General features: G+C 34.6%; 1 protein-coding gene across 13 annotated transcripts in view; it reads right to left on the reverse strand.

Moving 5' to 3' along the window:
• Positions 1-14,574, reverse strand: part of LOC130838387 (intraflagellar transport protein 25 homolog) — an 82,898-nt gene that overhangs the window by 4,256 nt on the left and 64,068 nt on the right. For 9 of the 13 annotated variants that reach the window (XM_057711425.1, XM_057711435.1, XM_057711441.1 and 6 more), the window contains 2 exons: positions 2,661-2,767; positions 968-1,036 (listed from right to left, as the gene is read on the reverse strand). In XM_057711425.1, the coding sequence (XP_057567408.1) occupies positions 968-1,036; positions 2,661-2,767 (176 nt within the window). Of the gene's footprint in view, positions 1-967; positions 1,037-2,660; positions 2,768-3,517; positions 3,645-14,574 lie in introns of all 13 variants that reach the window. The other 4 variants (XM_057711506.1, XM_057711497.1, XM_057711513.1 and 1 more) reach the window with 3 other exon arrangements.

A 14,574-nucleotide genomic window follows, 5' to 3' on the forward strand; every position in this document is an offset into this window, starting at 1 on the left:
AATGTGTAGGTTTCCACTTAAATCTCCTGTTTTCCACTCTGCGTCTCACTCTCTTTACTATGCCTGGTCTCCCTGAGTCCTGGGCCTCAACATTCAATGTTCCTAGTCACCTCTTGGGGGTGGTTTGTGGCAAGAAAGACTGGTCACTAGCTCTATAGGGTAGGAGAAGGTACCTAGGGTCCTTTATATATACATATATACTTTGTATATAGATGTTCAACTAATCACCTTTGTTTTCTGGCCCATGCCTCACTCACACTTTACATGGTACCTTTGCCTTCAAGTTCTAGACCTTTCTAGGATTCTGTTGGATAAACTGGCTTGCTTCTCAGTGATATTCTCCTAGGCAGGTACTTAGTGTATAATCTACTCCATTCTGCTACAGAAGTTACAACTTCTCCATCTGCTTCCTCTCTTCCATTATATATATTGATCACATCTGTTTTGGTCTCCTGGTTTTTTTGGTTGTTTTTATTTTTTGTCCTTGTAGGTTTATGCCTCTTTTTATTCTTTTATTATTATTTTCATGGTATTTGGGGAAGAAATGGAGATAGACACATGAAGGCAACATGCTGTGTTTAACTAGAGGCTACCAATTGTGCTGATGATATTTAAATAGTACCACTAATCAGGAAGGAAGGAAAGATGAAAAGCTAATATTTATTGTTTGTCTACCATATGCCAGACACTGTGTTCACAAAAACTTTAAATTGTAGGTATCATCTCTATTTTTCAGTTAAGGATTCTGAAACTCAGAAAAATTAAGTAACATGTTAACAGTTACATAACCAATAAGTGAAGAAGCATCTCTGTATTCAAACCTGGAGTTTTCTAGGCTCCAAATACATCACAAGAATCATTCAAGTTATCTTTTTTCACCAAAATGCAGCCCAATTGGAAATACAGAGTAAAGGACAATTCCCTACTCCCTCATGATCAGAACAATGCTGGTGAAACAAGCACATACCTCTTTCAATCCACTGCTCAAAATCAACTGGCTCTTTAGAAGTGCTCTTTTCAATCCTCAAGGTCCGCACTGACATTGTAAATAAACAAAATAAAATGTTAATTCTCTACCTAATTCTATGTTGCTGTCCCTATATTCCTTTTTGCCTCTGTCTGAGACTATCAGGCATTGGTGGGACTGCACAAAGTACTGGGATCAGGAAGACCATGTTCTGAAAATCACTCACTCACTCTGTTTTTCCATAAGTTCCTGTGGCAAAACGCAGTCTGTGTAACTGTAATCTTACAAGTGTTGCAAGCATATAAAACAAAGCTAGTAGAGCTTTTCTGAATTTGGTAACATCTGTTTTTTTTTTTTTTTTTTGGTTGTTGTTTTTTGTTTTTTTGTACACTGGTAAATAATAATAGTATTATTAGTGGTCTTGATCATAAAACTTTATGGAGAAACTCCTATGAGTCAGACATATTCATTCACTTGACTTCAGTTTTAGGAGAAAGGTATTATTAACTTACTTTACTGATTAGGAAACAGGCTTGAAAAAAATCAGGCAACTTAGAGAAGTCAGGTGAAATGTTCAATGCTACAGAGCTAGCAAGTGCCAGAATCAGAATTCAGACTTTAGGTGTGACTCCAGAGCCTCCACAATTAATGACAGAAGGGAGAATGCAGTCATCTTCCTTTTGCACTGGTTTTTCTCCTTTACTCCTAAACCAGTTCCCTTGACCCCGAATCCATTCTTCCCCTTCTCTGTTCTGTGCCCTGTGGGGAGGATCCCTGGGGACTGCATCACCTGGACTCATTTGCCCACTGCCTACTGGTGGGATTTGGCCAACTGGAGGCACTGGGAGGAAATTGAAGGGCAGTGGGGAAGTGAGATCAGGTTGTATTTTCTCCACTCCCTTCCCGCTTCAGTGCGGTGCCTTTGACCATGGTTATGTCCCTTCATGGTTACAGCTCCTACTGGTCAGGCCCTTATGCATAGGCTCTAGCTCTCACTGGGCTCCAGTAACACTATTTCCTTCCCTTGGCTCAGGGGAGGCTTACTGATACAGCCACTTTCCGGGTGTCTCACCATCCCTAGTTTGTTCCCTTAACCCAGGCCATAAATCTGAAAGTAGTCCCATCAATAATGTCTCTTCATTTGAGCCATGTGGGATGTATCCTGTTTCCTGCCCTGATTTTGTGTGACATACTTTATCCTTAAATAAACATAAGACAGGATTAAGATAATGTTTCAGTGGGAGATATTCTTCCTATATCCCTAAGAAAATGCCATTATTAATAAATGAATCAAAATTACCAAATGCAAACAATCAGAGTTATTAGATTTTCAGAAAGAATTTGACAGAGAACCCCCAGCCAAAAGAATCTGGAATAAAGATGTCAAGAAACCTAGTGTTCTGGCAAACTGGCTTCTTATATTCATAACAGGGTCTTTTGCCAAAGGCTTTCACGTAGTAAATTGCATGGAAATTATTATGTGCTTTGGAAGGGTTTCAAATTTGCAGTTTCAGAGAGGCTAACTGTGCTCAAGGCAGTTAACCCGTACTCCCCACCCATCAACCCCATCAATAAAACTGGATTCCATGCTATAAAAAAATTAGTGTTCTGCCAAAAGTTTACATATGTGCCTTCTGCCTATGGAAAAACTGAAAGATGATGAAAATTAATAAGACAAAAATATCATACTTACCAAAGTAACTCCGGATTACAAGCCTTTCAATCCTTACATGTCTGTGAAAACAAATAATGAACTCTTGGGGAAACATCCCTGTGGTGGTCCAAAATGTTTCTGGATTTCTATTGTTAATTTTAAAGAAAAAGAGAAAAGAATAGCCAAGTGTTTAGAAATGTTTAATCACAAAATTCTAGTGAATAAATATTAAAAAAAAAAAAACAAATGACCACTGGATTCTTGCAACCCCCTTCTTCTTCTTCTTCTTTTTTTTTTTTAATATTTATTTATTTATTTGACTGTGCTGGGTCTTAGTTGCAACACGCGGGATCTTTAGTTGCTGCGTGCGGACTCTTAGCTGCCACATGCAGGACCTAGTTCCCTGACCGGGGATTGAACCTGGGCTCCCTACATTGGAAGCACAGCGTCTTAATCCCTGGACCACCAAGAAAGTCCTGCAACCACTTTCTGTTTATTCTGCCTCTAATCTCTCCCCAACTTTAATAATTCTTTACTGCTATCAGATATATTTTTTTAAACATGGAATTGATGTCACTCCTGTCTAAAAGCCTTGCAGTGACCCCTTACTGCCTATGAATCTAAACTCCTTAGTATGGCATTTTATGTCCCTGTACAATCTGGTCCCATCATTAAGTATATCGTCCCCCATCATGATATCATCTCCCATTATTATAGTCACGTTGGACTGATTAAAATTCTGCAAACACATCATGCAGGCTCATGCCTCTGTGCCTTAGTTGATAAGGTTTTTCTTGACCTAAAAAGCCCTTCTTCCCTTGCAAAAGTTTATTCACTTTTTGGTCACATCCCTCCAACCCCAACAAATCACAACTTTCTTCCTCCTTTGTACTCACCTCACACACAGCATCCATTTTTACAGTAGTACTTTTCTCTTGTGTTTTTATTGCTCCACCTACACCCTCTTTAAGTCCAGTAGCCTTTTCTTACTCACCTTTATATTCCCAGTAAATATCACAATGGCTGACCCACAGTAGATACACATCAGATGTTGAAAAAAAATTAAAACATGCACTCAGTGTTAGTCATATACTATATAAAATCACATGTATATAGACACACACACATATATAGTATTGACTACAGAAATAATCATTTCTATTTTAATTGTATAAGGTTTTTCTCTCTTTTTTGAAGGTAAAATTTACCTATAGTGAAATTTCTCTTAAGTGTACAACTCAATGAGTTTTGATAAATGTATATGCTTATATAACCAATATCTCAAGGTAACCAATATCCTAATCAAGATAAAGAACATTTCCATTGCTCTAGAAACTTCCCTTCTCTTTCCCTCCAGACAATCCCTACCTCCCTTGGGCAACCACCGCTCTGATTCCTGTCACCATAGACTATGCTATAATTTGTTTATTCATTTTTTGTTTGATATTTTTGTTGAATATTTGAATTGCTTCCAGTTTTTTACTATTATGAGTAAAACTTCTATAAACATTCTTGTACAGGTGTTTTTGTGGATGTTTTAATTTCTCTTGGATAATTACTAGGAGTAGAATTGCTGAGTCATAAGGTAGAGGTATGTTTAACTGTATAAGAAAATGTCAGACTTCCAAAGTGATTGTGCCATTTTCCATTCCTAACAGAAGTGTGAGGGAGTTCTAGTTGCTCCACATCCTTGTCAACGTTTGCTGTTGTCAGGCTTTTAAGCCATTCTAGTGGATGTGAAATGGTATCTGACTATGATATTAATTTGCATTTCCCTGGTGACAAATGATGCTAAGCCCTTTTTCATGTGCTTTTTGGCCATTCATATATTTTCGTTTGTTAACTCTGTTAAGTATTTTCCCATTTTTTAAAAAGCTTTTTCCATTTTCACTATATATTTCTAGGAGTCCTTTGTCAGATATACATATTGTGAATACTTTCTCCCAGTCTGCAGTTTGCCTTTTCATTTTCTTAATTGTGTCTTTCAATGAGTATTAATTTTATTTTTGGTAAAGTCCAGTTTTATTACTTTTTTCTTTTATGTTTAGTAATTTTTGTGTCTTTACTGAGAAATCTTTGCCTACCTCATTGTCACAAAACTACTTTCTTATATTTTCTTTTAGAAGCTTAAATATTTTAGCTTTAAATTGAGTTCTATGATCCGCATTGAATTAATTTTTGTGTTTAGTATGAGGTAGGGGTTGAGGTTTATTTTTATCCACATTTATTCAGTCGTTCCAGCATCACATGTTAAAAAGACTTTCCTCTTCCTACTGAATTACCTTAGTGTCTTTTTCTAAAATTAATGTATGTATTTCTGCTCCTCCATTTTATTCCATTGGTCTGTTTCTGTATCCTTAGTCTTCTGCTGAAAATTAATTGACTTTATATGTGTGGGTCTATTTCTGGGCTCTCTAGTCTGTTCCACTGATCTATATAGATCTATCTTTACAAAAATACCATGCTGTTTTGATTACTGTGTAGTCATTTTAAATCTTGAAATCATATAATTTAAGAGCTCCAACTTTCTTCTTTTTCAAGATTAGTTTTTCAAGATTAGTTTGCATTTCCATATACATTTCAGAACCAACTTGTTAATTTCTATGTAAAAGTCTATTGAGATTTACTGAATCTATAGATCATTTTAGGGAGAAACTGCCATTGTAACAATATTGTAGTTTTCCAATCATGAAATAGCTTTTCATTTATTTAGTTCTTCTTTAATTTCTCTCAGCAATATTTTATAGTTTTGAGTGTAAAGGTCTTGCATGTCTTTCTTTTTTAATAATAAAAGCTAATATTTTATTCTTTTATTTTCTTTTTCTTCAGATCTTTCGTGGAGTGTAATTGCTTTACAATGTTGTGCCAGTTTCCACTGTACAACAAAGTGAATCAGCTGTATTTATACACATATCCCCATATTCCCTCCCTTTTGATCCTCCCTCCCACCCTTCCTAGCCCATCCCTCTAGGTCATCACCAGTAATCGAGTTGATCTCCCTGTACTATGCAGCAGCTTTCCACTAGCCATCTATTTTACATTTGGTAGTGTATATATATCAATGCTACTCTCTCACTTCGTCCCAGCTTCCCCTTATCACCCCGAGTCCTCAAGTCTGTTCTCTACATCTGTATCTTTATTCTTGCCCTGCCATTGGGTTCATCAGTACCATTTTTTAGATTCTATATATATGTGTTAGCATATGGTATTTGTTTTTCTCTTTCTGACTTACTACACTCTGTATGACAGACTCTAGGTCCATCCACCTCACTACAAATAACTCAATTTCATTACTTTCTATGGCTGAGTAATATTCCATTGTATATATGTGTCACATCTTCTTTATCCATTCATCTGTTGACAGACATTTAGGTTGCTTCCATGTTTGCGTGTCTTATTAAATTTATTCTTAACTCTTTCATGTCTTAAATGCTAATGTAAATGGAATTTAAAAAAATTTCATTTTCTAAATGTTTCCTACTAGTATACAGTAATACAATTGATTTTTGTGTATTGACCTTGCTAAATTTACTTATTAGCTCTAGCAGTTTTTTGCAGAGTCCTTAGCGTTATGTAGATTCATATAATCTGTGAACAAAGACAATTTTTTTTAGTGGCCAAAAGCTCCTGCTTCACATACACACACACACACACACACACACACACACCCCTGGAGAAACTGAAACTCAAATAAGTATTATGAACAGTTTGAAAGGCTACTTGGTTATAAGATATATGTAAAGAGGACACATTCCAAAATTTATATTCCTTGTAGCCATCCGGAACAGGAAGACTCTTTGGGGAAATATTACAAAGGCGCATTTTGATCATTATCCTCATTATAATATGTCCACTAATTTTCTTTAAAGTGAAAAAAACTTTTATACAATTTTAAAGGTTACTTTCCATTTACAATTATTACAAAATATTGGCTATATTCCCCATGTTGTACAATACATTCTTGAGCCTATCTTATACCCAATAGTCTGTCTCTCTCTCCTCTCCCCACTGGTAAACACTAGTTTGTTCTCTATATCTGTGAGTCTGCTTCTTCTTTTGTTATATTCACTAGTTTGTTGTGTTTTTTAGATTCCACACATAAGTGATATCACACTGTATTGAACAAAGATAATTTTGCTTTCTTTCCAACCTTTGTGACTTCTATGTCTTTTCTTACCTTATTGCATTGGCTAAGACCTCCAGGACTATACTGAATATAAATGGTGAGAACAAACATCCTTGATTTGTTTCCACTCTTAGGGGGGAAGCATTTTTTTAAATTGAATATACTTGATTTGCAATATTATATTAGTTTCAGGTGTATAGAACAGTGATTCAATATTTTTACAGATTATATTCCATTTAAGGTTATCACAAAATAATGGTTATATTTCCCTGTGCTGTACAATATATCCTCATTGCTTATCTATTTTGCATCTCTTAATCTCATACCCCTATCTTGCCCCTTCCCACTTCCCTCTCCCCACTGATATCCACTAGTTTGTTTTCTATATCTGTGAGTCTGTTTCTGTTTTGTTACATACATTCATTTATTTTATTGGGAAAGCATTTATTACTTCACCATTAAGCTGAAAATTTTTAGTAGATAGATGCTTTTATCAGACTGAGAAAGTTCCCTTCTTTTTTTAATTTTTTGAGAGTTGTTATCCTGAATGGATGCTGAATTTTGTCAAATGATTTTTTGGAATGATCATATGATTTTTTTCTCCCTTGTTCTGGCAATATGGTAAATTACATTCAATCTGTATTCCTGTGGTAATTTGGTGAATACACCAATCTTGCATTCTTTACAATAAACTCCACTTAGCTAAATTCAATTTATAAGGGTTTTTGTGTCTGTGTTTATAAAGGACATTGGTCTTTAATTGACCTTTCTTGTAATGTCTTTGTCAGATTTTGGTATCAGGGTTATGCTGTTCTCATAAAACAATTTGGGAAATGTTTCTCCTCTATTTTTAAAGGGATTTATGAAAGATTGGTACTATTTTTTCTCTAAATATTGTATATAATTTAATTTCTATAATCTATATAAACTATTCAAATATTTTTATTTCATCTTGTATCATTCTTATAGGTTGAGTTTTTCAAGGAATCCGTCCACTTCATCTAAGTTGTCAAATTTATTAGCCTAAATTTGTTTTTTTTTAATTTGTTCTTGATATTGTTTTACTATTCTTTTTTTAAAAAAATATTTATTATTTATTTATTTATTTATTTATTTATTTTATTTTTGACTGTGTTGGGTCTTTGTTGCTGCACATGGGCTTTCTCTAGTTGTGGCAAGTGGGGACTACTCTTCATTGTGATGTGGGGCTTCTCAGTTCAGTGGCTTCTCTTATTGTGGAGCACAGGCTCTAGATGCACAGGCTTCAGCAGTTGTGGCACACGGGCTCAGTAGTTGTGGCTTGTGGGCTCTAGAGCACAGGCTCAGTAGTTGTGGCACATGGGCTTAGTTGCTCCATGGCATGTGGGATCTTCCCGGCCCAGGGATCAAACCCATGTCCCCTGCATTGGCAGGTGGATTCTTAACCACTGTGTCACCAGGGAAGCCCCTTACTATTCTTTTAGAATCTGTAGTGATAGCGCTTCTTTCAATTCTGGTACTAGTAATTTGTATTTTCTCTTTTTATTTTAGTCAGTCTTGCTAGAGGTTTATAACTTACTAATTTTTTCACAGTCAACTTTTGGCTTTGATAGTTTTTTCTAATTGTCTATTGTCTATTTCATTGATTTCTACTCCAACAAAGGTAAAAGCAGAAATCAATGCTTTGTATTGTCTTTTACTGTCTTTTGGTATGATTCGCTCTTTGTTATCTAGCTTCCTACAGTAGAAATTTAATTGCTGGTTTTAAAACATTCTCCTATTTAATATTTATGCTATGACTTTCCCTTAAAGCATTGCTTTAGCTGCATCCCACAAATGTGGCTGTATATATTTTTTTCTTTCTCATTCAGTTAGAAATATTTTCTAATATCCCTTGTGATTTCTTCTTTGATCCATGGGTTATTCTGAGGTGCCATGTTTAATTCTAAGATTTGGGTGTATTTTCTAGATATATTCCTGTTATTTATTTCTAATTCAATTACATAGTGGTCAGAGAACACATTCTTTTCTTTCCCAGCTTAACTGAGATATAATTGACACATAACATCATGTAACTTTAAGGTGTACAAACACAGTGATTTGATACACACATATATTGCAAAATGACTACCCAATAAGGTTAGTTAACACATTCACCACCTCACATAATTATGATTTTGGGGCGAGAACATATACTTTAAGATTTTAGTCTTTTGAAATTTATCAAGACATTTCACGGTCCAGCACATTTCAGTGGATGCTCAATATACACTTGTTCCATGTGCCATTGTTGATTATAGTGGTCTATAATTGTAAAAGTTACGGTGACTGATAATGTCATGTGGATCATCTAAATTTTTACTAATTTTTTATCTAGCTGTTCTTTCATTACTGAAAGAAAGGTGTTAAAATCTCCAACACCTTGATTGTGAATAAGTCTATTTCTCTCTTTCATCTGTCAGTTTTTTTTTTAAATTTATTTATTTATTTGGCTGTGCTGGTTCTTCATTATGGCATGTGAGATCTTTAGTTGTGGCATGTAGGACCTTTTAATTGTGGCATGCAGAACCTTTAGTTGCAGCATGTGGGATCTAGTTCCCTGACCAGGGACTGAACCCAGGCCCCCTGCACTGGGAGTGTGGAGTCTTAGCCACTGGACAAGCAGGGAAGTCCCTATCTGTCAGTTTTTGCTTTATGTATTTTTAAGACTGATTATGAGGTCAATGTACATTTAGATTGTTACCTCTTCCTGATGAATTGATATTTTAACATTATAAAATGTTCCCTTTATCTCTGGAAATACTCCTTATCTTATATTTTACTTTGTCTGATACGACTATAGTCACAGCCACTTTCTCATGCTTACTATTTATAGGGTGCATCTTTTTCATCCTTCTATTTTCAACCTATTCATGACTTTATATTTAAAGTACAGCATATAGTTGGGTCTTGCATTTTTACCCAGTATGACACTCTCTGCCATTTAATTGAAGTGTTTAGAGTATTGGCATTTAATATAATTATTGATATGGCTGAGTTTAAGTCTTGCTATTCACTTTTTATTTGTCCTTACCATCTATTTTTTCTTGTCCCATTTCTCCTTTACTATCTACTTGTGTGTGTGTGTGTGTGTGTGTGTGTGTGTGTGTGTGTGTGTATTTGTTTATTTTGGCTACACTGGGTCTTAGTTGCAGCATGTGGGCTCATAGTTGCTGCATGTGAGCTTCTTAGTTGCGGTATGTGGACTTCTTAGGAGTGGCATGTGGACTTCTTAGTTGTGGCAACTTGAACTCTTAGTTGTGGCATGTGTACGTGCAGGATCTAGTTTCCTGAACAGGGATCGAAGCTGGGCCACCTGCATTCGGAGTGCAGAGTCTTGCCCACTGGACCACCACGGAAGTCCCTCCTTTCCTATCTACTTTTGAGTGAATCAAAAAAAGTTTTAATTCCACTTAATTCCTTTATTAGTTATTTAAAAATACTTATTTTTAGTGGCTGCTCTAAAGGTTATCAAACCTCATGATAGTCAATATACACTGAACTCCACGTTTGTGCCATTGTTTTAATATATTTTACACCCACATATATAAATCCCACAATATAACATGTTTTTCCCCATTAAGTGGTTGTCTTTCAAAAAAATTAAAAGAAAAGATAGTCTTTTATGTTTACTTAAATATTTACCGTTTCCAGTGCACTTAGTTTCTTCTTGAAATGTTTGAATTTCTATCTAGTATTATATCATTTCAACCTGCAGAACTTTCTTTAGCATTTCCTGTGATGCAGGTCTGTTTATGACTAGTGAAGTCTTTCTTATATATATTTTTAGTGATATTTTAACTAGACACAAAATTCTTGGTTGACAGGTTTTTTATTTGTTTGTTTCTTTTTTTGCTAGCATTTTAAAGATACCATTCCATTGTCACCTGAATTTCATTGCTTGTGATGCAAAGTTGGTTGTCACTGGTACAGTAGTTCCCCTGTATGTAATGTATTATTTTTGCTCCAGTTGTTTAAAAATTTTTTTCTCTATCTTTGTTTTTCAGCTATTTGGCTATGAAATGATCTCTTCGTAGTCATTCTGCATGGGGTTTGCTGAGTTCCTTGGATCTATAAGTTGGTTAGTCTTTAATAAAATTGGGGAAAATTCAGCCAAAAAGTAGAAACAACTCAGATATCCATTAACTGATAAATGGGTAAATAAAATTTGCCATATACATACAACGGAATTATTTGGCAATAAAAATGAATGAAGCACTGATACATGCTACAACATGAATAAGCCTTGAAAACATGTAAGTGAAAGAAACCAGTCTAAAGACCACCTATGTATTAGTCCATTGATATGAAATGTCTGTCTGGATAAGCAAATATATAGGGACACAAAGTAGACTAGTAGTTCCCTAGGGCTGATGGGGATAGGGGATGACAGTGAAGGGGTGTGAGGTTTCTTTTTGGGGTGCTGAAATGTTCTAAAATGGATTGTGCAGATGGCTGCATAACTCTGAATATGCTGGAAGCCACTGAACTGTATACCTTAAATGGATGAATTTTACGGAATGAGAATAACATTTCAATAAAGATGTTACAAAAAAGAAAAAAACAGAATCCAGGTCTCCTAACTCACAATTCTTGATTTTTTTATATTATGCTTTAATATTTCACAATTTATTTTTATTTATATGGTTTTAAATTTTATTTATTTAAATAAATTAAATAATTTTTACTTGCCCTAAGTTTTTTCTCAGGTGCTTTTAATGAGCATGATCAATATAATAAAATCAAAGATATGTAGAGATGCACTTGGATTTTAAAATAACATATAACTGAATCCCCATAATTAAGTATAATGAAGTCATCAAAATAGTAGTTTCCTTTAATATAAGGCCTTATAATTATTGACTGTTCAACATGTATTATCTCATGTGATAATTTAAAAAGTCATGTAATTTTTTTCACAGCTCTGAGGTAGTCAGAGCTTCCCCATTTTTCAGACCAGGAAACTGAGGCTTAAAGAATAACACATATCTTCTTAGCCCAAAGTAACAAACATAGTTCACTTACCCAGGAATTTTAACTGTAAATCTATCATTCTTTTACATTATGCCAAAGGAAACAACTCCCTCTCCCTTCTACTTTTTCTAACTCATTTTGTTTTCTTGTATAGAATTTTTCTCCTTTTTCATTGACATGTTAAATACCACAGGTCAAAATTAGAGTCAAGAGGAAGCAGAAATATAATCACCTATTAAACTCTGTTTCTGTGAAAACTGAGAAGTGGGAGCACTGTCCATTAGGGCAAATTCATAGCACCGTTTTCTCCAAATAATTCTATGGTTACTTCCATTTAGATATATCAACTTATGAGCAGAGAATAAATTTTACTATCTACCATATAAAGTCTAATTGTACTTGTTGGAAATGCATATGAATTAAAAGTCTCTGATGTGCTCTGTTCAGTTATCAGGTCAGTAACTACTTTACTCCACATAGTTTTCTGTACTAAGCGGTTTTGTCTAATCTAAAAAACATTATGTACTTATTCATTAGTATGGACTGACAAAGTCTAAAATATTATCTGTTACATATAACAGCCAGTTTTAATGACCTATAAACATATTCCCTTGAAACAAAAGTCACCAAAAAGGTGTAAGATAAATTAATCTTGCCTTGGAAGTTTGATTACCTCCAGTCAAAGAAAATGAGTATTTTTGGAAAGATCTCTATTTCTAGCAAACAACCTAGGTAAATCTCTATAGGTCTGTGATCCTCATAGCAGTTCTCATATTTATGTCTAAACTCTAAGTCAGAGTGCGATAAATAGCTATTACCTGAATTTTAGGAAGTAAAAAACTAAGAAGGATTAAGAGTCACATATATTAAGTTTTTTATTCAAACCTTAAGTTTGAGAAACTAGGAGTTAGAAGATATGAGTGTTAGTTTTGATTCTGCCACTTGTTTATCTGTGTGATTTTGAGTAAGTCATTTTACCTCTAATCACCTTTTTCATCGTCTTTATAATGAGGTTGAAAACACTTTTTTTTTGGCCTCTTACTCCCCAAGCTTACTGTGAGGGCCAACTGACGTAACATCTATAAAATTATAAAGCCCTATGCAAATATACATTAACAGATGTATATATGTATGCGTGTGTATGTGTGTGTGTGTGTATGTGTGCGTGTATGTATGACTAATCTTTGATGGTCTAATTCACAACAAATATTCAACAAATATTTTAAGACACTGTGGATTCAAAGATGAAGAAATCATAGTCTCTGACTCTAGAAACTTCCAGTTGAGAAAGGAGACGTACATTAAAAATAAATAATTATACAATAAAGGAATAAAGGAGCTAATAGAGATATATATCAAATTCTACTGGAACCCACCAAAAAGGGAAACTATCCTACCTGAGGGAAAGGGACAGATATCAGAGAGGAGATAACAAGTGGGCTTGTTATCTCCTGGAACAGGTCCAGTTGCTAGAATTTTATCCAGATACATGGACTTCACAATAGAACACAAAGAGCCACAAGATCTATGTACAACTGGCTCTGCCTTCAATACATAAAACTAGTACTTGACCTCTTTAGACCTCTCTTACTACAAGTCTAAATGAAAGGTTTAGATAAGATGAACTCATAAGTCCTTCCAGCTCTAAAATTATATGATTCTATAAGTCAAACTCAGATCACTGTACAAATACTAAGAAAGAGAACTCAAGAGGGTAATAAAATCACCAGAACTATTTAAAAAGGAGTTCTTCCTTGATGGACTTGGAAGGCATTTGCTTAGTGAAATAAGTCAGACAGAGAAAGACAAGTACTCTAAAAAACAAAACAAACTAGTGAATATAACAAAAAAGAAAGAGAGAAAGAGACTTATAGATAAAGAGAACAAACTAGTGGGGAGAGGGAAGTGGAGAGGGGCAAGATAGGGCTAGGGGACTAAGTGGTACAAACTACTATGTATAAAATAAATAAGCTACGAGGATATATTGTGCAACACAGGGATTATAGCCAATATTTTATAATAACTATAAATGGAGTATAACCTTTAAAAATTGTGAATCACTACACTGTACACGTGAAACTTATATAATATTGTAAATCAACTACACCTCAATTTAAAAAAAAATTTTTTGGCCACACCATGTGCCATGCAGGATCTTAGTTCCCCAATCAGGGATTAATTCTGTGCCCCCTGCAGTGGAAGCATGGAGTCTTAACCACTGGACCATCAGGGAAGTCCCATATACCTCAATATTTTTAAAAAAGGAGTTCTTCCATTAATTACTTTTTTTTTGGAATTTAAAAGTCTGAGAATGATATCTATCTCTACCTAGAATAAGCTCTAGCACAGTGAAGAGTGGTAATGATATCAAGAAGCCGAGAACCAAACAATGCAGGTGGATAGCAAGAAATGAAGCATTCAGTTCAGCAAAGATGTTGCTTAGACCAGAAAGAAAACAGGCAGTAGATAGGAATTCATAGTGTTTATATTCCTATTTACCAAGAAAAACTTGGAATAAAGCCATAACCAGATATTAAAATGTACGCTTCCATAAAATGAGGTAGCTGTTCTTTGAAGTTTTGCCTTATTAGACCACATCTTTAAAAACCATTTTTATAAAAAGTTGTTTAGGAATTATAAAGAAAAGGATCAAAAACCTAAATATACACAACTGAATTAGCTCCAGGGATGGTACTAAAGTGGGTAGTCAGGTAATTTAGTTCACCAAACATTTATTAAACTAGATTTAACAGTGCTAGTTATAAAATACATAATCTCAGCACTCAGGGAGTTCACTGACCTAATATTAAGGCTTTAAGGAAGAAAGAATAGTAA

The sequence above is a fragment of the Hippopotamus amphibius genome, chromosome 1 (genome assembly GCF_030028045.1).
Source record: "Hippopotamus amphibius kiboko isolate mHipAmp2 chromosome 1, mHipAmp2.hap2, whole genome shotgun sequence".
NCBI lineage: Eukaryota > Metazoa > Chordata > Mammalia > Artiodactyla > Hippopotamidae > Hippopotamus > Hippopotamus amphibius.